General features: G+C 40.9%; 2 protein-coding genes and 1 pseudogene across 2 annotated transcripts; all 3 read right to left on the bottom strand.

Moving 5' to 3' along the window:
* LOC111976289 (neurofascin-like) overlaps positions 1 to 3,195 on the bottom strand; it is a 29,368-nt pseudogene extending 26,173 nt beyond the window's left edge.
* LOC111976234 (calcium-independent phospholipase A2-gamma) lies at positions 3,193 to 15,005 on the bottom strand. Its single transcript, XM_024004984.2, has 9 exons — positions 13,497 to 15,005; positions 8,243 to 9,927; positions 7,922 to 8,071; positions 6,036 to 6,193; positions 5,792 to 5,886; positions 5,493 to 5,664; positions 5,306 to 5,363; positions 5,015 to 5,209; positions 3,193 to 4,728 (listed from the first exon to the last, which is right to left on the bottom strand). The coding sequence occupies exons 2-9, from the start codon at positions 9,824 to 9,826 to the stop codon at positions 4,270 to 4,272; spliced, it is 2,871 nt and encodes a 956-aa protein (XP_023860752.1). The 5' UTR covers positions 9,827 to 9,927; positions 13,497 to 15,005; the 3' UTR covers positions 3,193 to 4,269.
* A 682-nt stretch (positions 15,006 to 15,687) lies between these two features.
* On the bottom strand, positions 15,688 to 23,008 carry LOC111977238 (uncharacterized). Its single transcript, XM_024006608.2, has 4 exons — positions 22,682 to 23,008; positions 22,128 to 22,288; positions 21,754 to 21,942; positions 15,688 to 16,284 (listed from the first exon to the last, which is right to left on the bottom strand). The coding sequence occupies exons 2-4, from the start codon at positions 22,251 to 22,253 to the stop codon at positions 16,093 to 16,095; spliced, it is 507 nt and encodes a 168-aa protein (XP_023862376.1). The 5' UTR covers positions 22,254 to 22,288; positions 22,682 to 23,008; the 3' UTR covers positions 15,688 to 16,092.
* Between the last annotated feature and the right edge of the window lie 1,002 nt (positions 23,009 to 24,010).

Below are 24,010 nucleotides of genomic sequence, written 5' to 3'. Positions count from 1 at the left end.
CTCACCACCCACCTCTCTCTCTCTGCCTCTCTCTCTGCTTCTCTCTCTCTGTCTCTGTCTCTCTCATGTATTAGCATAGACATGACATCAGTCAAAACATGGCATGGTATCAAGAACAAAAATAAAACTAGCTGAAATGAGTCACCTACTTCTTGTCATTGTTGCTAGCTATCTGGCCATCTAGAATCACAGCACACACACTTCTGCCCCACTGAAGCGCGTGCATAGTTTTCGTGACGTTGCCAGCTAACCCGTCTATGGTCTGTGGTCACAACCTTGTATGCTGACTCAATATGATGATGCCTATGTGGAGGAAATTATGAGGGAAGCCAGACATCATATTTTGTACTCACCTCAAAGCTGTGTAAACAACAATGCTTCATCTCCATTGCAGTTCCACGCGCTTCTTATGGGCTTATTAGTATTTACACCGAAATACTCTGTAACTCACCAGCCAGCCCATAGTATGCACATAGTTTGCATGCTTATTGTTTTTGATGACTTCAGTGATGTGGGCTTTACTGTTGGCTGCTGAAAACTATTTTACATGCAAGAAAAAACAAGCTGTGTCTGTTTTGTCTGATTGTGAACTGTGTTGAATGTGATTTTATGGTGTCTAAACATGCAGACAAACAAACTTCCTTTTGTGCGATAAACACTTGTTTGCACTCCGGCCATCTTCCCACTATTTTATCCTTCCAATATGTAGCTAACCAACATTTTCTACTCCCATTCTGGACCACTCTGATAGAGTACACTCAAGCAAGATAGAAAATTCAGACTGACATCTTCAAAAAGGGGAAAGGTCAAAGCCATTCAGCCGAGGACCCTTCAGGCAAACTAAATGCTTTATTTTCTAGAAACAGCACAGGACCCTTGAAGAGGCCTCTGTCTTTGTGGGAAACAAAAGCCATCTCAAGCCTCTCCACATAGTTCTGATCTGTGTAGGTGCCAAGGAATCCAGACACAGCACTAAAGCATGAATATACAACATACTGCACTCAATGCTAGAATGGACAATCACAAATGGCAAGGGTGACATGAAAACCAATAGATTATAGCTGCTTGTTTGTGCAAAAGACGCTAAAGGGTTTTAAATGATCTTTTGCTAAGGGGGCTTGGAGTTACAGATCACAATCAGCTCTGACGATGACCTTGACATAAACCATTGAGGTTTTCGCAGTGACAAAGATATAACAATGTCACAGGGATGAGAACAGAACTTGAGTATGGCTCAGCCTCGTGCTCGTCTTTCCCACCACATCATTGTGATTGAACAGAAGTTGTGGACCCTCAAAAAGTAAACAAAAGTGAAAAATGTTCAGCTACTTGGCTCTTGGCATGGATTTTTTCTTCGTATTTGACTTGAGCAGGGTTTCAGTCTGACCAGTGCCATGCACCAGATTGCACGGTGTGAAGGGCTCGAGAGACGCACAGCTCCGTGAGAACAACAAGGTCTCTATGTCCTGTGGGTCCTCTTTGGCATGTGTGGTCAGGGCTTGGCTAGGAGCAGATGGCATGTGGGAGGATTTCTCCATCTCTACACAAGCTGCCTGTTCAGGAATGGAGACAGAGACAACCCATCACTCAATACACAGCGTCATCAGCAGGAAGTAGGGGTTGGGAGGAGAGAAATTCCACTTAAGAGGGACCGCCATATTCTTCTCATCATTCTCATTTGGACTCTGTAACAGTGCTTAGAAATCATTAACTTATGTTATATTACAAATTACTGTATCTCTTCATTGCCGTATTAAATGCATAATCAATTACTGCTTTTAACTGCTAGTATCAATGACTCTCAGCACTGCACATTTACATAACTGGAGGTTGAGGTCTGGCTGAATATTGGACCATTCCAAGTGCCATGAAAATCGGTTTAAGTATAAATTATAAAGAGCATGTAATGTTTTCATTTGAAGTACAAATCTTCAAATCAATAGCAAATATCTCTGCAAATGAGGAGTACAGCTCCCTTGAGAAAAAGACCATTGGCAAAACTCTGACAGCACGCCAACAGCTTAGACCTACACGGAGAATCGTGGGAACTAAACTAAATACAGTATTCACTCCGTTTGTCTGATACAGAAGTGCTGATTCAGTGGAAGATGGACCCACCCTCTTCTCCAAAGTGGATGAGATCATTTAAAGCTTGACCCTGCCTATGACTATAAGAGGTCTCAGTCAGATACAAACAGTTGTCATGGTGTGTTCATCAGAGAATAAGATCTTTACATCATGTCCATGTAGGACTTATGTGCACATGCCAATAGCCTTTCATGTATCTACTGGTCAAGTAAAGACATTCCATGAGAAAAACATGACTTTTTCTTCAAGCTATAAATTGTTTCTTTACAAGGTACAACAAAAGCCTAAACAATAGTGTTGTACTGAGCTCATTAAGGCATGGTCCACATTCTTCAAAATAGGGTATTACATTAGCTAGTTACCAATGAGCAGCGGAACATTTTACAGGTTTCATCAAGATTTCTTGCATTCAAAATAATCAGATGAAATTCAAGGAAATAAAACAAAGTTACCTGCGGTATTTCCTGTCATCTCTTTCCTTTAGACAGATTTAGTTCTTACATTGAACAGCCCTTATCCTCCATCGCTTTCTCAGTGGACTCTGATCTTCTCTGGTCTAATGTGTGTGTGTGTTATCAGGAAAAACTGGCATTCTTTCCAACAACATATAGGACACGTGTCAATATTTCATGAGGACTTCAGAGGTTAAAATCAGGTCAAACTTTGTTCTGGTCCCACGACTTGTKAACTGGGCACCATCTGATGTCCTTTGTGTAATGTGGATACAACAAACATAACGTCATCTCCATCCATAGTGACAGATCAGCTGTCACCATCAGCTGAAAAGAGCCAAAATGTCTTCATAACATGTAATTTCTTAATACAGCAATCAGTCAAAATGGGGAAGAGGACTATCATATGGCATAGATCGAAGATGATTTGATGTCTAAAGTAATTACATTTATTTTGTTATCTGTGCTTTTGTTGAGTGAAAGGCTGGGGGTTACTGAACTTGTGTCTTCTCTCTGGCTGGCACATACACACTCATTCTCTCTCTAACAAAGTGTGTCCTTTATACTGACTGACCAGGGAGAGTACAGCCTCTAGACGCAGGCAGGCTGCCATTAACCTCTCAAACTCCAGCAGTACAAAGTCAATACCACACATGACAAGCTGCTTTTTAATTGRTCAATTGTTACATCACCAACTCCAATCCAAGTCTGGGTGGGGAATTACTGGGTCTGAGAAGATAGATATGTTATTACTTGAATGTAAAGGCCTCAGCTGAGCACATCATGAGGGCAGATATTTCACAATTATGTGAGGGACAAGTTTGCTGTACACTTCAGAGCTTTTAAGAGGCTGAGGCATCTTACAAAACACAGCATATAATTTTTCCATAATAATGTGTTTTAAATAATATATAAATAGATTTAACATTTACAAAAATGTTATAATAATATGAGATAACACATATCACTAGCAGCTACACGAATTCCCTCAGTGCAAACATCTTCAATATACGGTCAGTGRTAGACCTGGGTTCAAATACATGTGATTTAAATACTTATTTTCTGTGTATTTGAGTATTTTCAAATAACGTGGCCGGAATCAACTACTTCTACTGGAATTATTTTTCAAATGATTCCATATAAATATCCTTCTGCTTGAAAGTATTTTCAAATACCTCAGTTAAATGAATGGGAGTGTATTTGAGTATTTTCAAATACTTTCCAAGTGTATTTCCAAATAAATTTTAATATTCAACTACTTGTCTTAAATTTGTTTTTCCAAAAAATGAAATACTTACTTCCACATGTCTTTAAAAGTAATTGAAATACCCTAAATAGTGTTAGAACCCAGGTCTGGAAGTGCAAATACACTTAACAATATTCCAGCCATTTGATTCACAGTAAATCTTACTCCATAAAGGAGTGCATCCTCATTCATACCAATACATATACAGTACTGAATATATATAAATTACTATGCAGTTTTGATTTTGCATACATAAATGCATGACAGACAGAGCCCTTTGCATGMAGTAACAGAGCTCCAACTATGTATTTCTTCATGTTGGTGTTCATATATAGAAACACGWACTTACACAGTCATTTAAACAGAAAGGTGTATGTGTGCATTTGGGAGGAAGGAAGAGTTTGCTCCAACGTTTTAAAAATAAAAACAGGGTATAAAACTACAGGCACTGAGTAATAAAACCTAACCTGTGACCTATGACCCTCAAACCCAGCTCTGCTGCATCTCCCAGGCTCTCTCACTGACCCAGTCCTTGGTGTGGCTCAGCGCAGTGCGCTCCTGCCCCAGCACCTTACACAGCCTGGCCATCTTGGGCTTGTTCCTGTCCAGGTAGACCTGGGTGTCAGCCTGCAGCTGCTCCATGGCCCTGACGCTGCTCTCATCCAGGGATACCTCGGCACTCAGCATGGGGTTGAACCTGAAGTAGACGTCTGGGGCCAGCAAGTCGTCCAGGAGGGTGTGGACCCCCTCTGTGTCGGTGGCACTGCAAATCAGGTGGTTGATCTTGGCACGCAGGCTGGTGGAGGTGCCCGGGCTCCGCTTAGCATTGTCATAGCGACCGGTGCCGAGCGACAGGACACACTGGTAAGGCTGGTTGGGCCACAGGAGACGGCTCTCGTGGACGGCGAGGGCACAAGGGTTGTTTAGAATGAGGCCACCATCCTACAAAGGGACAGACATTTTGAGTCAGGATTTGTTGGTACACATGGTATGCAATGAATTTCATTGTACATGGGGCATCTCACTCTGAATTAAAAAACATTACAGTTTTGCACATATCTTTCCTATCAAGGGTCCTGAATTCCACACCCCTCTCAAACAACAGAAAGCGTACGGGCATTAGCTTGATCTGTGCAGTGCTTTTATAGCTGATTTCACCTCTATTAAACCACAGTCTCAGTCAGCATAGGCTATCAGAAACAGGGAGAAGAAGCCAATAAKGTCTTACCTGATGGATGTCACTGTGTAAGGGGAATTCCTGGAAGTATCCCGGGGCGGCGGACGACGCTCTCACCGCCTGCCACATCTGGTACCCAGACCCCCCTGCGTAGCGGCTGAGACGGCCTGGGCTGTGGTTGTAGTTCCTGAAGATAAAGGCCTTGGGACTGGTCCCCCAGTTCACCACGGCGCTCACCGCTGACACCTGAACAACCATTTACAAAAACACCATGGTCAATTTTCACCATATAAATGTAAGAATGGGTAACACATAAAAGGGCAGAGTGAATAGTGACATTACCTTGGGGCTCAACTCATCCCTGGCTGTTTTAATCAGAACTTGGTCGCCCATCTTCTCTCTGTAGAAGGTCCAATGAAATACAAACAGTACACAGATGAGAGCAGAACCATGGTTTGACATTTTAAGAATTCAGGAATTCTTCATTATGATTCAAGCATGGTTGACTGAACAGTAAAAACTGCCATACCTCAGTATCATCTCCCAGGTCTCGGTGCTGTAGTAGGAGTGACTCCAGCCCATCTTCACTGTGCCCACCAAGGGGTTCTGACGGAACACATCCGAGCCAAAACGACGGTACATATCTGCACACTCCTCTAGAGAGAAACGGGCCAGGCCAAGCATGAAGGCCAACACTGCCCCTGCCACACAAAAGAAGGACAAACAGACAGGAAAAGACAAATCAGTTGCATGACAATGGTTAAATGATTCAAGCTCAGTTGTTGTTTGGGAGTCCTAGATGTGTAGGTGAGTCAGGGTTTTTCTTACCTGTGCTCACTCCACAGATGTAGTCAAACAGCTGGTGAACCTGCTTGCCTGTTTCCGCTTCCAGCTGCTTGAGGACCTGCAGTGGCACCACCCCTCTGCAAAGAGACAGGGGAGAAAACAGAAAAGTGWTTCAAGAGAAAAATGTTTTAACTACCATTTAATAAAAAGTGCTTGTATGCCTTTATAACAGTTACAGTTGATTGTAATACTTCAGTAGTTTAACCATGGGGAGAAGGATCAGTACCTTGTGCCACCACCATCGATTGAGAGCACTCGGATTCCACGACCTTTGACTGGATCCACATAGCCAATCAGAGCCAAGGTTTCCCTAATGACACACTGAAGTTCCTGGTCTTCTCTATGGCTGCGCCGTTGTCTTAAGAGCTGAACAGCAGCTTTCTCCTGGAATGAAAGACATATTATTTAATTGGAGATGATTGAAGTAGTACATGACTAATGAAAAAAACACAACATAGGCATCATCATCTATAATCTTCTTGGATTATGGTTCTCTGGGTATTGAGGGGGGGGGGGATGTGGATTGTCTCTGCAACTTCACTATTACCATTACACTATGTTATTATCAGTAGCATTTCATTATTAGTATTCAAGTTATTATTGGGTCTAAATATTAGTCTAGTATACAATGTCAGATTGGAGAGGAATTCTGAGAAAAATAATCTAGATTCCGATTTTGACGCACTAAGCCATTCACACCAAGTCTGATGCGTTTTTCCATCCACTTTTCCGAACAATTCGTATTACGTCACCAATGCTGGTGCGGTCATTCTCTGTGGCAAAATGTTGTTCAAAGTGGCTAGAGAGGACACAGTAATGAGCGAAAAATCATATACTACTGGAAAAATAATATGCTATTGAAAATATTAAGATATAGGCTACGCATCCTATACAGTTTGATGAATCATGAAAGGAGCTTGGCTACGTTTCATTCAGTTGCACCACATTTCATAAGAAAGGAAACGCAAAACTGGCACCTGTTGTTATTCTTCACTGCAACAAGACAGTTTCTTTTCTGATTAAAGAGATGAAGGACTATTTTAGGAACATTTCTGAATGGACATAAAGAATTTGTGAACTCATACACGCACACCAACCCACCGACCTAAAATAATCCATCAATCAACAGACAGCATCTCACTCAGACACATAAGCAAATAACAATTGTCCTTTCCCAAAAACGTATTAAAAAAAGTATTAAAAATGAGTTCTACATTATTTTTCTACAAAGAATTGTCTACATTATAGGATGATGCTTAATCAATGTAGTCTATAATATAAATTGACGAGGAAAGTTTTAAGGGGGAGATAGAGGCAACTGTGATATAGGATATGAAGATGAAACCATTAGAAAATAGAAGAACATGCAGGCAACCTCTCCATAGCTGGCCCTAATGCTTAATGATCAGCCTGTCCATAGCCTAAAGATCAGTCTGTCCATAGCCTAAGATTCAGCCTGTCCTAGCCTAAAGATCAGCCTGTCCATAGCCCTAAAGATCACGCTGTCCATAGACCTTAAAGATCAGCCTGTCCATAGCCTAAAGATCAGCCTGTCCATAGCCTAATGATCAGCCTGCCCATAGCCTAATGATCAGTCTGTCCATAGCCTAATGATCAGTCTGTCCACTGCTTAATGATCAGTCTCTCCACAGCTTAATGAGCAGCCTCTCCACAGCCTAATGATGAGCCTGTCCATAGCCTAATGATGAGCCTGTCCACAGTCTAATGATGAATAGTCAGACACATCCAACAGGTTTTAAAAGAAGACCGATTTATTTATTTACTAGCGAGCAATGAAAACGTGAATTGTATAAAAGAGCATCAAACGACAGTTGGAAAGAGGAGGAGATGTAGACAAAGTTAGCAAAACTATTGCTTATAATCATTACTAAACACTCCCGCTATTAGATAACTTTGATTTCATATAGATAAACTTTAATAAAAATGAATCAAAAATGAATGTAGACTTATTTAAATGGGTTTACTGGTTATTTTATTTTCATGGCCGTCTTCATCCATAACTGTAAGTTACATGGTTATCAATTACCGTCACAACCCTATGCAAACTCTTAAAGTACCTGGTCTTGTAAAGACATTCACTGAGGTACAAACCTGCCAGACCACTGCTTTGCATCCTGGGTGTCGGATGAGGTGTGTGTTGAGCTCATCGACAACTTCGGTGATGGCCTCAGGAGAGAAGGCCTGTTGTAGACTGAACACCAAAGCACGGGTCATCTCCTCTGCTTGTCTCCTGCCCATCACCTGAGGAAGGAATGATCACATTGAGAGCTAAAGGAGGATATGCTCTCTGTTAGTTTTAAATTCAATCAGGTAAAATGTGGTAATATCAATATTTCAGTATCTGGTTCATCTAAAAGCAGAAGCAAGCACACAGATAATTTGCATTTCCTGGTTGTGTTGAAGGTGACTCACCATTCTTCTAAATGTGGCCTCACTGAGCATAGAGGCAGGCTGGGCCTGGTTGCTCTGAGCCCAGGAGCCCCCCAGATACCCCCCCAGGAGGCTGGGGATGGCACTACTGGGATTGAGAAGGCACTCCATGAAGGATACAGCAGGCTGTGGTTTCGGGACCCTAACGGATCCATACTCCATCTCCCATTCTCCCCTGCGTTCCTCGATGGGACCCCTTTCTAACTCCTCCTCCTCCACGGCATCATAGCTGCCTTTGAAATAGCTGTTGACGTAATTAGCCATGTATGCATAGTTCTCACCGAAACTGGTTGTGATGTTACTGATGTGGAAAAGGGATTTGGGACGGATGGGTGGATCTTCCTGCTTTAGCACTGTGGGTGATTGTTCATGTCTGGAGGTAGAAGATTTAGAACACTGCTGTTGATACGTCCTGCTGTTTGGCATGTGGTCCGCAACCAGATGTTCTGTTTGAGATGGTGGTAGTTCAGTTTCGTCTGTAACCGTTTTGGCTCCAAAGTATCTGTTGACGTGCTGGGCAAAGTGAAGGTAGCCCTCTGCCTCTCCGTCCCAGTTGTTGGAGATATCAGCACTTTCAATGGCTGGTTTCTGAATGGCTGTGGTCTGAGCTACAGCTGCACTAGTCTTTAAATGAGCCGCTTCAGTTTCCTTTACACTTTCAATGTAACTGATTTTTATTGTTTTCCTCCTCCTCATCCTCCTGGGCGACACTCTGCTTGAAGCCAGATCCTCCAGAGTTTCTTCCAGAGTTGAACCTAGGACGTCCTGTGCCAAACCTTTGGTGAACACTGACTTTAGGTGTTCATGTGATGAGTTTATGTGATGAGCAACATAACTGTAACTTTCTCCAAACCTGGTGGCAATGGAACTGATGTGAAATAACTGCAGTCCACCATATCGCTGGGGGGCGGAGCTTGTCTCTGTCTGGCTGTCTGACGTCTCAAGATCGTTTTCATTTTCCAAAGGCTGCTGTGTTGTTGTCTCACTGTCCTCCGATGCTCTTCTCTCCCTGGCTACCCTATTACTTTGACTACGCCTCTGTGGCCTGCTGCCCAGATTCTCCTGAGTTGTGACGACAAACCCCACATTCCCAGCAACAGAGGCCAGCTGGGTCACATCCTTTCTCTTGAAGTAAATATTGATGTGTCTGGAGAGGCGATTAAACGAATCACCCAGACAAAGCATGCTCAACTGAAAGGGTGTCTGGCTGTCCTCCTGAAGGACCCCGATGGGGGCCTCAGCCTTCAACACATCCCTACGAGAGGTTGAGTAGACACGGGCCGCCTGGGAGTATCTCATCCCTCTGGTACCACCCCCAACGAGGTACTCAGCGGTCAAGCTCATGTGTTTGAACCTCAAGCTCTTAGGGGCTCCTTTCCTGGCAAAGCTGGGAGGCAGGGGAGAGGAAGGCAAGGAGCAGCTATGGAAGTCCAAGGCTAGGGGTGTCTTGGCCAGGTGAGGGAAGGTTCTAAGGATGGTTATGAGGTACCTGAGCTTGCAGAACAGTCTTAACGTCCTCCCTCCCAGGTGACTCACACACAGGTTTATGTTGAGGAACCGACCCATCTTTAGCTTGGATGTAGCCGGCTGGGGACAAAGACAACCAACGGTGGGCTAGGAGCTGGGCCTGTATTGGCTTAGGCTTAGATATCAGAATCATTTGGTCCCTGTAAAATACAAGAGGGAGAGGTAAGTAGGTGCTCCCACCAAAACTGGGATAACTCTAGTTTTAACTATGCTTTCTGGAAAGAAACTATTTTCCCAGGGGAACAAATAGTTACTTTTGAGGTGACTACAACTATTTGAATAACAGTTCTCAGAAAGCAACTATTTTTTTAAATGATTTGAATACAGATCTCGGAGAGTAGCTACTTCTGTAAACTATTTGAATACAGATCTCAGAGAGTAGCTACTTCTGTAAACTATTTGAATACAGATCTCAGAGAGTAGCTACTTCTGTAAACTATTTGAATACAGATCTCAGAAAGCAACTACTTTTTAAAATGATTTGAATACAGATCTCAGGAAGTGATTGCTTTTCTGAAACTATTGGATTGTCTGCCTTCAACTAATGGCAGGGCTGTATGTGGAACTGCATGTTGAAGATAGAAATATAATGAATAGAGGACACAATATCCTATACTATTCCAATCTGACACATATATTTGAAGAGTTTCGTTACACAAATCTATACTTCAGTATTTTTTGTGTGTGTAAAATATTACTGTTCTCAGATTCTTAAAGATTCTTAATTTATAGATTTTAGATATATTAAAATGAGTTTTGTTGCAAAACGTTATATATCCACTGTTTGGCTGAAATMGAATGTTCGTATCATGTACATTTGACTTTGATATGTGATTGTCTCACCTAACTATTTTAAGATTAATGCACTGACTGTAACTTGCTCTTGATAAGAGCATCTGCTAAATGACTAAAATGTCAATGTAAATATTTTACATACAGATCTCACATTACTGCATTGATTCATTTTTGTATTTAAAAAATATTGATGTCACAAATGTATCATTTGTACAGTTCTTTATTTWAAAAAATAGTTATTTGTCACATTTGACTGTGTAAAACCTCCTAGCAGTACTACATATTTCTCTGAGAGTGAGGCAGATGGCGTTTTGCAACCATCAAGTGATAGATTTCAAACAAATTCATGTCTGTCATTGAACAAATCCATTCCATCTCTTTCAAAGTTCTTTAAACAATAAAAGCAATAAAAGCTAATTCACCAACATTTCTGAAAAAAATGAATTTGATCTACACAATACATTTCTATCTGAACATTTTGTACATGTCCATTCTCCCGAATATATTTTGTACAGATAACTGTTCTTGTTTCAAACACCATATTTAAAGGGATAGTTTACTCAGCATACAAACTAACATGATTTTCAACCTACCTTGTATTTGATTCAAGAAAGCAGTTTTGGGATATTGAGTTTCCTTTCGACACTTAATAGCCATATTGTTACAGTTAGCATTCTCTACAAGACATAACATTCAAAAGTTATTGTGCCTGTAATAAAACTGTAATTATTTTTGGAGCAACAGTTTATTAGCATGTTGTTACATAATATTTTGGTAATAGCATTTGAATTGCCTAGCAATGAGCTGAGAGTTTGACTGTTCCTTATTCCATGTATGTAATAACTCCATTATTATGCAATTATAAAGACATTTCCAAAGTCCTATGAAACAGGAAAGTTCCAAAGTTACTATACATGTTCAACATCACTTGAATGATCTACCTTTAATAAAAGGGATGTCTGTATTTCTTTATCTGACACAGTATAGTAGTAGTAGTAGTAGTAGTAGAGTAGTAGTACATAGATTAAAACAATTCCTTGAGAAAAAATATTTTGGAACATCACTTGAATGCTATTACACCAAGTATGGCTGGTGTCAAGTGTTACTGTATTATCTTATGTCTCACTCATTATGAAAATATATATCATGTATTTATCAATATATGTATTTAATTCTAGACTATACGCTATATTAAGATTAATACCTAAGATGTCACGTTCTGACCTTAGTTCCTTTGTTTTGTCTTTTGTTTTAGTATGGTCAGGGCGTGAGTTGGGTGGGTTGTCTATGTTAGTTTTTCTATGATTTTCTATTTCTGTGTTTGGCCTGATATGGTTCTCAATCAGAGGCAGCTGTCAATCGTTGTCCCTGATTGGGAACCATATTTAGGTAGCCTGTTTTCTGTTGGGTTTTGTGGGTGGTTATTTTCAGTCTTTGTGTGTCTGCACCAGACAGAACTGTTTCGGTTGTTTCTTTGTTGTTTTGTTATTCAGTGTTCAGTTTTGATTATTATTAAATATCATGAACACTTACCACGCTGCACCTTGGTCCTCACCTTCTTCCACCGACGACAGCCGTTACATAAGAGCCCTCCAAACCATGTTCTTATGATCATATTTTTACACTAATTCAACTGTTGTAGTTTTTGGTTCTTCATCAAATATTTGGCAGCCTTCAAATAAATATTTGTTGTTTTTAAATAACTTCCATATGTTCAAATACCTAGGTTTGTGTTTTTGTATTGTCTTGGGTGGTTTGGAGTGTCTAGGGGGATTTGTTAGAGTGTATGGGTTTGTGTTGAGTGGATGTGTCTAGAATAGTCTATGGTTTAGTGTATGTGTCTAGTATAGTCTATGGTTGAGTGTAGGTGTTTAGAAAAGTCTATGGCTGCCTGATTTGGTTCTCAATCAGAGACAGCTGGTCATAGTTGTCTCTGATTGGGAGCCATATTTAAGGGAGCCATAGGCTTTAGGTATTTGTGGGAAATTGTCTATGTAGAACGTTTGTAGCCTGTATGTATGTGTGCACAACGTTATTTAGCTTCACGGTCGTTTTGTTGTTTTGTTAGTTTGTATAGTGTTTTGTGTCGTGTTCATCTTCGTGGTGTTAATAAAAGGAAGATGGCTTATTTTCCAAATGCTGCGTTTTGGTCCGTCTCTCAACCACACGATCGTGACACCATTCAAATAATTAGGTCAACATAGTCTTACCTTATATGACAACAGAGGCATGAGGTCAAAAAACATTCTGTCCTGCAACCATGTGCCCTCATCAGTATGGCATATCAATGTCCCTACAATACGGTAGCTGGCAAGGAGAGGTATATCTTAACCTGCCACAATAACAACTAGTGGGGAGGGGGGTTATTTTGATACACTGTGTGTGTGTGTGGTCCTGGTCACATTTTATAAACACCTCTGACAAAATAGACATGCTGTCCCACTCTTCCCTCGTAACTGTAACATGACACCAATGTCAATCTAAAAAGAGAGGGAATACTGGGACATGTATTAATAAAACACTTCCTACTGAGTCAACCCAGGAAAGACTTAGCGGAGGTATCCCTTTAACGTGACAGAAATCTGAGAAGCAGAGAGCATAGTTTTTACCTCATTGCGCCCTCATTTCTATGGTAAAACAGAAAACAAGCTATGACTGTGTCTCTATATGTAGCCGTGTCCCTCCTAAATGCAACGTAGTTGCGGTGCATAAAAAAGGAGCACAATTTAATTGAAAATAGCAATTTGCTATAGTACATTGAACATCAAGAAATACTGTCAACTTGCACCAAGGAAGGTAAAAGGAACAGATTTGTCCAGTCAGTACTGCATGGTTAGACAATGTTCACTATAACCTTGAGACAACATACAGTAGATTCTGATAAATATGAGGCAGGTATAGATTAAACATTTACCTGGGGCAACTCTTCTCCTGTTATCCTCCGCTTTCTTCCTTTAATGTTTTCCTCTCTATCCTGAAACAGTTTCTTATTAGATGTCCTGCAGGGCAACTCTTCAAAAGAACCGACACTGTTTCTGTTTTGATACTTAATCTCATCCTACCTTCCTGTAGGGTCTGTATACTATTGGCTGGTCTGAGCAGAGGGTTGGGCATAGCAGCCCTCTGACTGACCAATCCTCTTTAAGACCGCAGATCCCTCTGCTTAAGGTCATCTGCTGTTACCACTGACTGACTACAGGCTGTGAAGTACATGGAGTAGATGTCTAAATAAAGAGAAGGGGCMATAGGGATTTCAGAGTGAGTTGAGAAAGTCACAACTTCCATTCTAGCCAGTACATATTTTAGACAGATGTGGGTGTCAAGTGATGTTTTGTTACGCCTCTCAGAACTAACATAATATTGACAGTATGCAGAGCTTCTTAGACTGAAAAACGTAGTGTATAGTTCCTATTTCACTAGCATTGTTAAAATTTACATTCCAAATATTTGCTATGTACAGTGCATTCAGAAAGTATTCAGACCCTTTGCTATGAGACTCAAAACTGAGCTCAGGTGCATCTTGTATCCATTGATCATCCTTGAGATATTTCTACAACTTGATTGGAATCCACCTGTGGCAAATTTAATTGATTGGAAATTATTAGGAAAGGCACACACACCTGGCTATATGAGGTTCCAAAGTTGACAGTGCATGTCAGAGCAAAAACCATGCCATGAGGTCGAAGGAATTGTCCTTAGAGCCCACGAGACAGGATTGTGTGGAGGCATAAATCTGGGGAACCACCAGGACCTGGCCGCCCGGCCAAACTGAGCAATCGGTGGAGAAGGGCCTTTGTCAGGGAGGTGACCAAGAACCCAATGGTCACTCTGAAAGAGCTCCAGAGTTCCTCTGTGGAGATGGTTGTCCTTCTGGAAGGTTCTCCCATCTCTGCAGCACTCCACCAATCAGGCCTTTATGGTAGAGTGGCCAGACGGAAGCCACTCCTCAGTAAAAGGCAAATGACAGCCCAAAGGACTCTCAGGCCATGAGTAAAGATGATCTGGTCTGATGAAACCAAGATTGAACTCTTTGGCCTGAATGTCAAGCGTCACATCTGGCAGAAAACCAGGCACCGCTCATCACCTGGCCAATACAATCCCTACAGTGAAGCATGGTGGTGGCAGCATCAGGCTGTGGGGATATTTTTCAGCGGCAGGGACTGTGAGATCAGCAGTGGCTTTGGGACAAGTCTCTGAATGTCCTTGAGTGGCCCAGCCAGAGCCCGGACTTGAACCCGATCTAACATCTCTGGAGAAACCTGAAAATAGCTGTGCAGCGACGCTCCCCATCCAACCTGACAGAGCTTGAGAGGATCTGCAGAGAGGAATGGGACAAACTCCCCAAATACAGGTGTGCCAAGCGTGTAGCGTTARGCCCAATAAGACTTGAGGCTGTAATCGCGGCCAAAGGTGCTTCAACAAAGTACTGAAAAAGGGTCTGAATACTTGTGTAAATGTGATATTTCCGTTTTTTTWAATTTTACTTCTATAAACCTGTTTTTGCTTAGTCATTTGGGGATATTGTGTGTAGATTGATGAGGGAAAAAACAATTTAATCAATTTTAGAATAAGACTATAACGTAACAAAATAAGGAAAAAGTRAAGGGGTCTGAATACTTTCCGAATGCACTGTAAATTTGCATTAGCCTGATCTGTAAAGCAATATAGGTCAACAAGTGCATAGGCAAGAGCCCAACTCATATATATCCCAATATATATATCTACAACCAACCTAAAATAACCTTGTCACATACTGGGTCCATGTTTAGTAAACAACATAGAACATCACTAAGTATCTCAACCTTTGTCAGGCACATGATGCACAGAGACTCCTTGAGCACTCTYCAAATCAGAAAGATATAGTTGAGGCATCAAAGTTAACTTTATCTTGAGTTATTTTCTCAGGACGATCCTCAACATCATTTTGGGAGGATTTTCAACAATATTTACTTTTGAATGACCATTAGGTAGTGAATGACAGTGAATAGTGAATGACAAAGAAATATACAAACTACTAACATACAATATTATACCATCTCTGTAACTGTATTATTCATCCTTTGTGTCAAAGAACCTAATGAAAAAACATGCCAACTTGAAAATGGTTGATGATCATAGCAAATTATTTATTCATGGCTGATTTGCAAACAATACATTTAAATGTACTGGGACCTATTCAATAGCCTTGTCTCAGATAAGGATGCCATCTAGTGGTAGCTTTAAGTAGTTATGCCTGAAGATTTCAGATGGAAAGAATGTCTGTATGGCAAAAAGAGATGAGGCTAGAAGGGCATTTATATAGTGTACATTTCCTGCATGTGTTCCAGCAAAAGGAGTGCAAGCTCTATTACTAAGTTTCAGTCAGTGGTGGAACTCAGTGCCCAAGTGCACCTGATATAAAGAGGAAATAGAGTTTATATTGACTGTAAAGAGGTGCCACACCTGCAATGAGGTGCTGTCTCCTCTGTTTACGGGTTAGTTTTTATAATTTTAGTTTTTAACCTCCCTGGTCAAGGTTCTTTCTTCACACAGCGTCCTGTAGTACAGTCTTCCCGTCCGGTCCATTTCAGGCGGTTTTTAGCAAAGATTGCATAGGCTTTGTCCATGACGGGTCTAACGAGAGGCCATGACATGAAGCGGCCCAGCCAGCCTAAACCAACAGCACTGTACATGACTGTAAAGGCTGGAACTCCACGGTGAACCTGTAGGGAGGTGAGAGGAGAGGAAGTGGCAGAGTTAGTGAAAGAAGAGATACATACTGTGGGTGTTACTAACTAAACTGAACAAAAATATGAACGCAACATATAAAGAGTTGGTCCCATGTTTCATGAGCAGAAATAAAAGATCCCAGACATTTTCCATACGCACAAAAAGCTTGTTGCTCTCAAATTGTGCACAAATTTGTTTACATCCCTATTAGTAAGCATTTCTCCTTTGCCAACCTAACAGGTGTGGCATATCAAGCTGATTAAACAGCATGATCATTACACAAGTGCTCCTTGTGCTGGGGACAATAAAAGGCCACTAATGTGCAGTTTTGTCACACAACACAATATCACAGATGTCTCAAGTTGAGGGAGCATGCAATTGGCATGCTGACTGCAGGAWTGTCCACCAGAGCTATTGCCACAGAATTGAATGTTAATTTCTCTACCACAGGTATTCCAAAACRGTCAAGGGTACCCAAAATTAAAATATGATTCACATTTTAAAATACATATTTTAAAAAAATTACATTTTCAAACAGTCCATTTATATTTTCCAACGGGGCTATACATTTCGGTGAGTTTTTTCCCCCCTCGCCTAAGTAGCCTCGTTTCAATGCCAAAAATAAAATTAAACCATCTAGTGTTCAGCGAAATAACAACACAATGTCAAATACAGGTAGCCTAGTCAAATAATTAACATCCAATCACATTAACCGTTACTCTCTCGCGGGAAATCCACAAACGGTCCGTATGTAGCCAAACGTAGCTGCTGCTCATGTTGGTATCTGTACTGATGGAGCAAAAGCCTTGAAAGGAAGACATAGTGGAGTGGTAATGCGCGTGCAAGCAGTTGCTCCCGACGCCACTTGGTACACTGCAGCATCCACCGAGAGGCTCTTGCTGCCAAGGAATGCCTGACAGCTTGAAAGACATCTTGGACGCTACAGTGAAAATGGTTAACTTTGTTAAAGCAAGGCCCCTGAACTCTCGTGTATTTTCTGCATTACGCAATGATATGGGCAGCGACCATGTAACGCTTTTACCACATACAGAAGTGCGCTGGTTATCAAGGGGCAAAGTATTGACACATTTTTTTTAATTGAGAGAAGAGCTTAAAGTTCTCTTTACTGACCATAATTTTCACTTCACTGACCGCATGATGACGAGAGACTGGCCTATCTGGGTATTGTTTTTTCTCGCCTGAATGATCTGAATCTAGAATTACAGGGATTTTCCGGAAATATATTCAAAGTGCGGGACGAAATTGAGGCTATGATTAAGAAGTTGGAGCTTTTCTCTCTCTGCATTAACAAGGACAATACACAGGTCTTTCCATCATAGTATGATTTTTTGTGCGCAAATGAACTCAAGCTTACTGACCATGTCAAATGTGATATAGCGAAGCACCTAAGTGAGTTGGGTGTGCAATTACGCAGGTACTTTCCCYAAACGGATAACACAAACAACTGGATTTGTTATCCCTTTTCATGCCCTGCCTCCAATCCACTTACCGATATCTGAACAAGAGAGCCTCATCGAAATTGCAACAAGCGGTTCTGTGAATAATTAAATTCAATTGAAGCCACTGCCAGATTTCTGGATAGGGCTGCGCTATCCTGCCTCGGCAAATCGAGCTGTTAAGACAGTGATGCCCTTTGCAACCAKGTACCTAWGTGAGAGTGGATTCTCGGCCCTCACTAGCATGAAAACGAAATACAGGCACAGACTGTGTGTGGAAAATTATGTGACTGAGACTCTCTCCAATACAACCCAACATTGCAGAGTTATGTGCATCCTTTCAAGCACACCCTTCTCATTAACCTGTGGTGAGTTATTCACAATTTTCAATTAACAAATAAGGTTTTATATGTAAGATGGTTAAATAAAGAGCAAAATTATTGATTATTATGATATTTTTATTTGTGCCCTGGTCTGTGCCCTGGTTTATAAGAGCTCTTTGTCACTTCCCACGAGCCGGGTTGTGACAAAAACTCAAAATCATCCTTATGTTTAATAAATATATCGTATAGTGTGGGTGTGGTAGGCTTACAATAATGGCAAAAAACAACATTTGAGAGTGTGCTGACTGGTGCTAGAGGGGGTACGCAGCTGGAGGTTGAATGTTTGAAGGGGTACGGGCCTATAAAAAGTTTGGGAACCACTGCTTTACCATAAGCCGCCTCCAACATCGTTTTAGAGAATTTGGCGGAACGTCCAACCGGCCTCACAACCACAGACCTCCACATCCGGTTTCTTCACCTGTCTGATCGTCTGAGACCAGCCACCCAGACAGCTGATGAAACTTTGGGTTTGCACAACTAGGGCTGTGGCGGTCATGAAATTTTGTCAGCCGGTGATTGTCAAGCAAATAACTGCTGGTCTCATGGCAATTGACAGTTAATTAACAAACACATTTAGCATCTCCTGGCTTCCACACACAGCCTACAAGCCACTGATGCAGACCTTTGGAACATCTACATTTTAAAAAGTCTAATAAATAAATTGAAATTAGCCTACACCATCACAATAAATACATTATTTATTTTAGACAGGTCTAAAATGTAGTCTATTTCAGATGAACAGAATAGCATACTCTAAGTTGTCCTCATGTTAGACCCTGATCTGGCTATGCCATATGGCTGTGGGCTAACTAGTTCATTTAGCAGACAAGATTTGCTTTATTTAAAAAAWAWATATATATATATTATGAAGAACACAATTGAACATAGCTGAATAAAATAGAAAGACTTTCTCCAAACGATTTGAGGGAGTGCGGACATGCGGCTATTCTGTGTTGAGCGGTTAACAAAGAAACAAGTCCTCCTATATGCTTAATTTAGAGTTATTTATGCAACTTTAGTTGTGATACAAATGTTAGGCTATATGTTTTGATATTTAATACATTCTAAGGCTGCATGATATGACTAATGATGATTTGAAAAAAGCTGCATGAAAAACATGAGCTCTGCTTAGTTTTTTTTGCGCAGGTTGCACACACTTAATCAGTTTCTCATTCACAATTAAACAAGCACTTTAATTTCTTGGCTGCATCCCCTTTGTGTGACCGTAATGCACCCTAAAATAATCCATGCCTTTGCGGCCAGTGTCCGTTGTGCCCTTGGGCTGAATATCCCCCATAGTATCCCCCATAATACAAAAGTTGGCCTATTCCATTCTGTGCAAGAAATAAATATTCCAAGCATAGTCTGGGACAGTTGTGGGATGAGATAAAAATAATAATAATACAACCACTAGAATCAAAAAACTTTTTAAAAGCAATGAGCAATGATCAGGCTGTATCACATRCGGCCGTGATTGGGAGTCCCATAGGGCGGCACACAATTGGCCCAGCATCGTCCGGGTTTGTGCGTCATTGTAAATAAGAATTTGTTCTTAACTGACTCGCCTGGTTAAATAAAGGTAAACAAACAAAAAATATTCATAAAAAATGTTAAAAGGTATTAAATAAAATGTTTAAAAATATCTATTTTTTTAAAACGTAATAAAAATGGATAAAAATGTGTACAAATTATATTTTAAAAGTTATGCAACGTTTAGCTAAAATGTTGATAGCCTAATGGTTTATTTCTTCACATTATAAATCACAGCAATCCGCACACGGCAGTAGGCTATAAAAGCAAATGTTCCTAAATGCAATCAATTAGCAAGAAAACAATCTCAAGTGACCTCAAATGCGATTATGTAAGTAATGATTTTATTATAAAGGTGCATTTTTTATGGTGAAAATGATCTTCCCCAAACTTGCAACGCCAGTTATGCATGCCAGCTAGGCGCTACACCTGTTGCAAAGCGGATTAATGTGCTTCATTTTAAGAAGTTATTTGGCCACTTTAGTTGTGATACAAACCTTATCAAAACATATAGGCCTATAGGCTAAGCTACATAAGGTGTGCGACTATGCTTTGAAAAAGTCACACACAAGCTGGTTATCATTCACAAGTGATAGGCTAATATTGTCACCCATCAGACTATTTTTTATTTAATCTTGTCTTCACATATACAAAATAATATATGTGTGAAATTTGTTTGGATTTAAAATGGACCACTATCATGCACCTGTCTCCAAACAAGGGCAGGGGGAGATCATGTTATCTATGCACTTAAATAGKAAATGGAGGACGCTTTTCTAATTTTCATGCCAGCCAGGTAGGCTATACTCCTGTTATAAAGAGAATCAATGTGCTTAATATTAGGAAAGTTAAGAAATAAATACAGTAGGCCTAGCCTATAGAAAGCTGATGGGATCATCCTATTTTAATAGAGACCATCAAAACGCTGTTTTCTCACGCAATTGCATAGCCTATAGAAATGTTGCGCAACATGAACTCATTAGCTCTCATGAAGTGTTTGATTAGATTTTCGATTACATTTGCATTGATGTCAGAGTGATTAGAGGGACAATAGAGTGCTGAGTACCAGGCAGTTAGCAAGTTTGGTATGCTACTAATGACCATCAGCAGCATCAGAGCTTGGAGAAGCCTAATAACGGTGACTAAACAGTCACGTGGAATTTGACTGCCCTCATGACCGCCGGTAATACAGTCACTGTAACAGCCCTATGCTCAACCAAAGAATTTCTGAACAAACTGTCAGAAACCGTCTCAGGGAAGCTCATATGCGCACTCGTCGTCCTCACCAGGGTTTTGACCTGACTGCAGTTCAGCGTCGTAACAGACTTCAGTGGACAAATGATCACCTTCGATGACCACTGACACTCTGGAGAAATGTCCTCTTCARGGATGAATCCCAGTTTCTGGGTGGCAGACAGTGGCAGACAGTGTGTATGGCGTCGTGTGGTCGAGCGGTTTGCTAATGTCAACATTGTGAACAGAGTGCCCCATGGTGGTGGTGGGGTTCTGATATGGGCAGGTATAAGCTAAGTACAACGAGCACAATCGCATTTTATTAATGGCAATTTGAATGCAGTGAGCTTCCGTGACAAGATCCTGAGGCCCATTGTCGTGCCATTCATCCACTGCCATCACCTCATGTTTCAGCATGATAATGCACGATCCCGTGTCACAAGGATCTGTACACAATTCCTGGAAGCTGAAAATGTCCCAGTTCTTCCATGGCCTGCATACTCACCAGACATGTCACCCATTGAGCATGTTTGAGATGCTCTGGATCGACGTGTTTGACAGTGTGTTCCAGTTCCCGCCAATATCCAGCAACMTTGCACAGCTATTGAAGAGGAGTGGAACAACATTCCACAGGCCACAATCAACAGCCTGATCAACTCTATGTGAAGGAGATGTGTTGTGCTGCATGAGACAAATGGTGGTCACACCAGATACTGCCTGGTTTTCTGATCCACGTCCCTACCTTTTTTTGTTGTTGAGGTATCTTTCATTTATATTTTTGTTCAGCAAACAAAAGACTGACAACATAGCCATTCTTGCCATGCATATTTGAAGTGTCGTTCCAACTCAAGCGGTTTACCTTGTTATTCTCATCAATCACGTGCATCTCGTCCATGGCCATCTCATAGCTGATTCCCCCATACTTCTCTTCATTGAAGCATTGCAGGGAGATGTCCACAAAGTCGACTTTCCCTGGTCGGTTTCTCTGCAGATACTGCAGGAATTGGATCTCTTTAACACATATGGGGCATTCTCCATCATATAGCACCTGTGATTGAGTGGAACGGAGGAAAAACAGTTTCTGTATTTCATTGACAGTTGATCTCCAGCTACCTATTAGCTCAAAATGTTTCTAAAGTCTTGTTGGCTGTCTTATTGTAGCATATGCATTGAATATATTGTCGACATTAATCTTGTTTTGGAGCCCAGGATATGCAACATGAGTTATCTTACCCTGACAGCAGCAGGGTCCGTTGAATAGGTCCGATGGCTGCAGAGAGGTCGTGTCAAACCAATCACAGACCTTGAACTCACACTACTGGATATTCTAGCCAACAATGTCCTCACAGTAGACAGCATTCTGTGGCAGCCACCGCACTAACTGAAGCAACAGTCTGGACCCCGGAATATAAAATCAGGAAATATAAAGTATTAATGATAGCTGTGATTATTGCTTGTGCTTAATTAAATTAAAAACCATACTTTTCAACTTCTGTTTCCAAACATAGTGAGTTTGTAGAACAAATACATTGACCAAAACCTAAATGTACAAAAACAAATATTTTTAATTACTGGATTACTGGCTAGGTGAGAAAAATAATATATGAGTGGTTTAGCTAGCTAACGTTATTTGCTTTTGCTAGATAGATACCGTAGCTAGCTACAGTATGTCACTTAACAACAAACTGTAGAGATTTAATTAGACTGGCTACCAGGTTAGCTAGTCATTCTAGCAAAGTCAATAGACAATAAACCTTAACTACACAAAGTATGCGATCAGGTCTTACCAAACGGCAGAAGATGGTCCAATTCAGGCAAGCTGTGATTCTCAATAACACTGGCAGACACTAAAATCCAAACGTTACACAACTGTATTGTAGCTAGTTCAAAATGATAGCATTGTTGATAGTTTAGCTAATGGTACTTAGTTTCAGCATTGCTATAGGGAAGCTAACGTTTTTCATGGCAGGTAAGAGTAGGCTCATGTAATTGTTTCTTAGCTAATTAAGATAAAATAACAACGAAGGAAGTATATTTGGACAGCTGCTGGCTAACGACTAGCTAACAACAACATTTTAGCATGTTTGATAACAAACGTGGTCGCAGGTCATTCTGGGATCTGTAGTCCCAATGTTGGCCAATGACGTGACTTGAGTGAACGCCAATTGTCTACTATAGTCATTGGCCTCACCTCAGCTACCCGAGCAATGTACACAGAAAACGGTGACACCAAAGAGTAACTATGCTCTTCCTCTCTGGTGATACACCACCTGAAACGTCTGCCGGCTAGTTGTGTTATTCAACAAATCTGCTTTTTTCGCCATCGAGCCAATCTGCTGGTAGCTACAGTCGTAATGGGATATTGAAAGGGAACATTTCTGACATTATGGGGAAATTATCTAACCAAATGTGTGACAGTTCACTTGACACAAGACTGAAATCAAACATTACACTATTGATAAAATTTGCATTTTACATTTACTGTAACTTTCACAGCATTTGTCAATAACCAAGTCTACGTTGTACAATCAGTAACATAATACGAATATTCATTGACATTTTGGGATAGGTGCAACATAAGAAAAACGATAACAAGGGTTTGAGTGAGAGGTCTGTTGTCTCCAAGTGGCCACACACATCTCAAAACTGTGCACAGTTCCTAAGTAATTTCCATGCACTTTTCTGACAAGGAAAAAGCCTTCAACAATCAGGTGTTTTTTTTATAGCTCACCTAGCTTTGCGGTTGAGGAACTGAAGCAAGCACACTTGTAGTTTTTTTGTTTGGAACACAGCCCTGCGTCCCCACTATCACACGATAAGCATTGTTGTTGTTTATACAACGGGTGGGTCTAATCCTGAATGCTGACTGGTTAAAACTGCATTCAAGTCGGTATCTATTCCACAAGTTCCACTGGCTAAATCTATGACATTAAAATGCCTATTTACACTGTTCCATCTGACTTCGCAATCCACTGTCTCATTAGCCCAGCCAGGCAATTTATAAACTTGATCTCCACTATAAAAAGCATCTAGACATTATCTCACATTTCTTTTAGACCAACATTTAGTTTTCAACAGCGGAGATTTATATAAACCTTGATGTCTGTCTCGCCGAC

The sequence above is a fragment of the Salvelinus sp. IW2-2015 genome, linkage group LG17, assembly GCF_002910315.2.
Source record: "Salvelinus sp. IW2-2015 linkage group LG17, ASM291031v2, whole genome shotgun sequence".
In the NCBI taxonomy this organism is placed as follows: domain Eukaryota; kingdom Metazoa; phylum Chordata; class Actinopteri; order Salmoniformes; family Salmonidae; genus Salvelinus; species Salvelinus sp. IW2-2015.
Note: the sequence above shows the minus strand (reverse complement) of the source record. Positions and strands in the feature narration are given on the sequence as shown.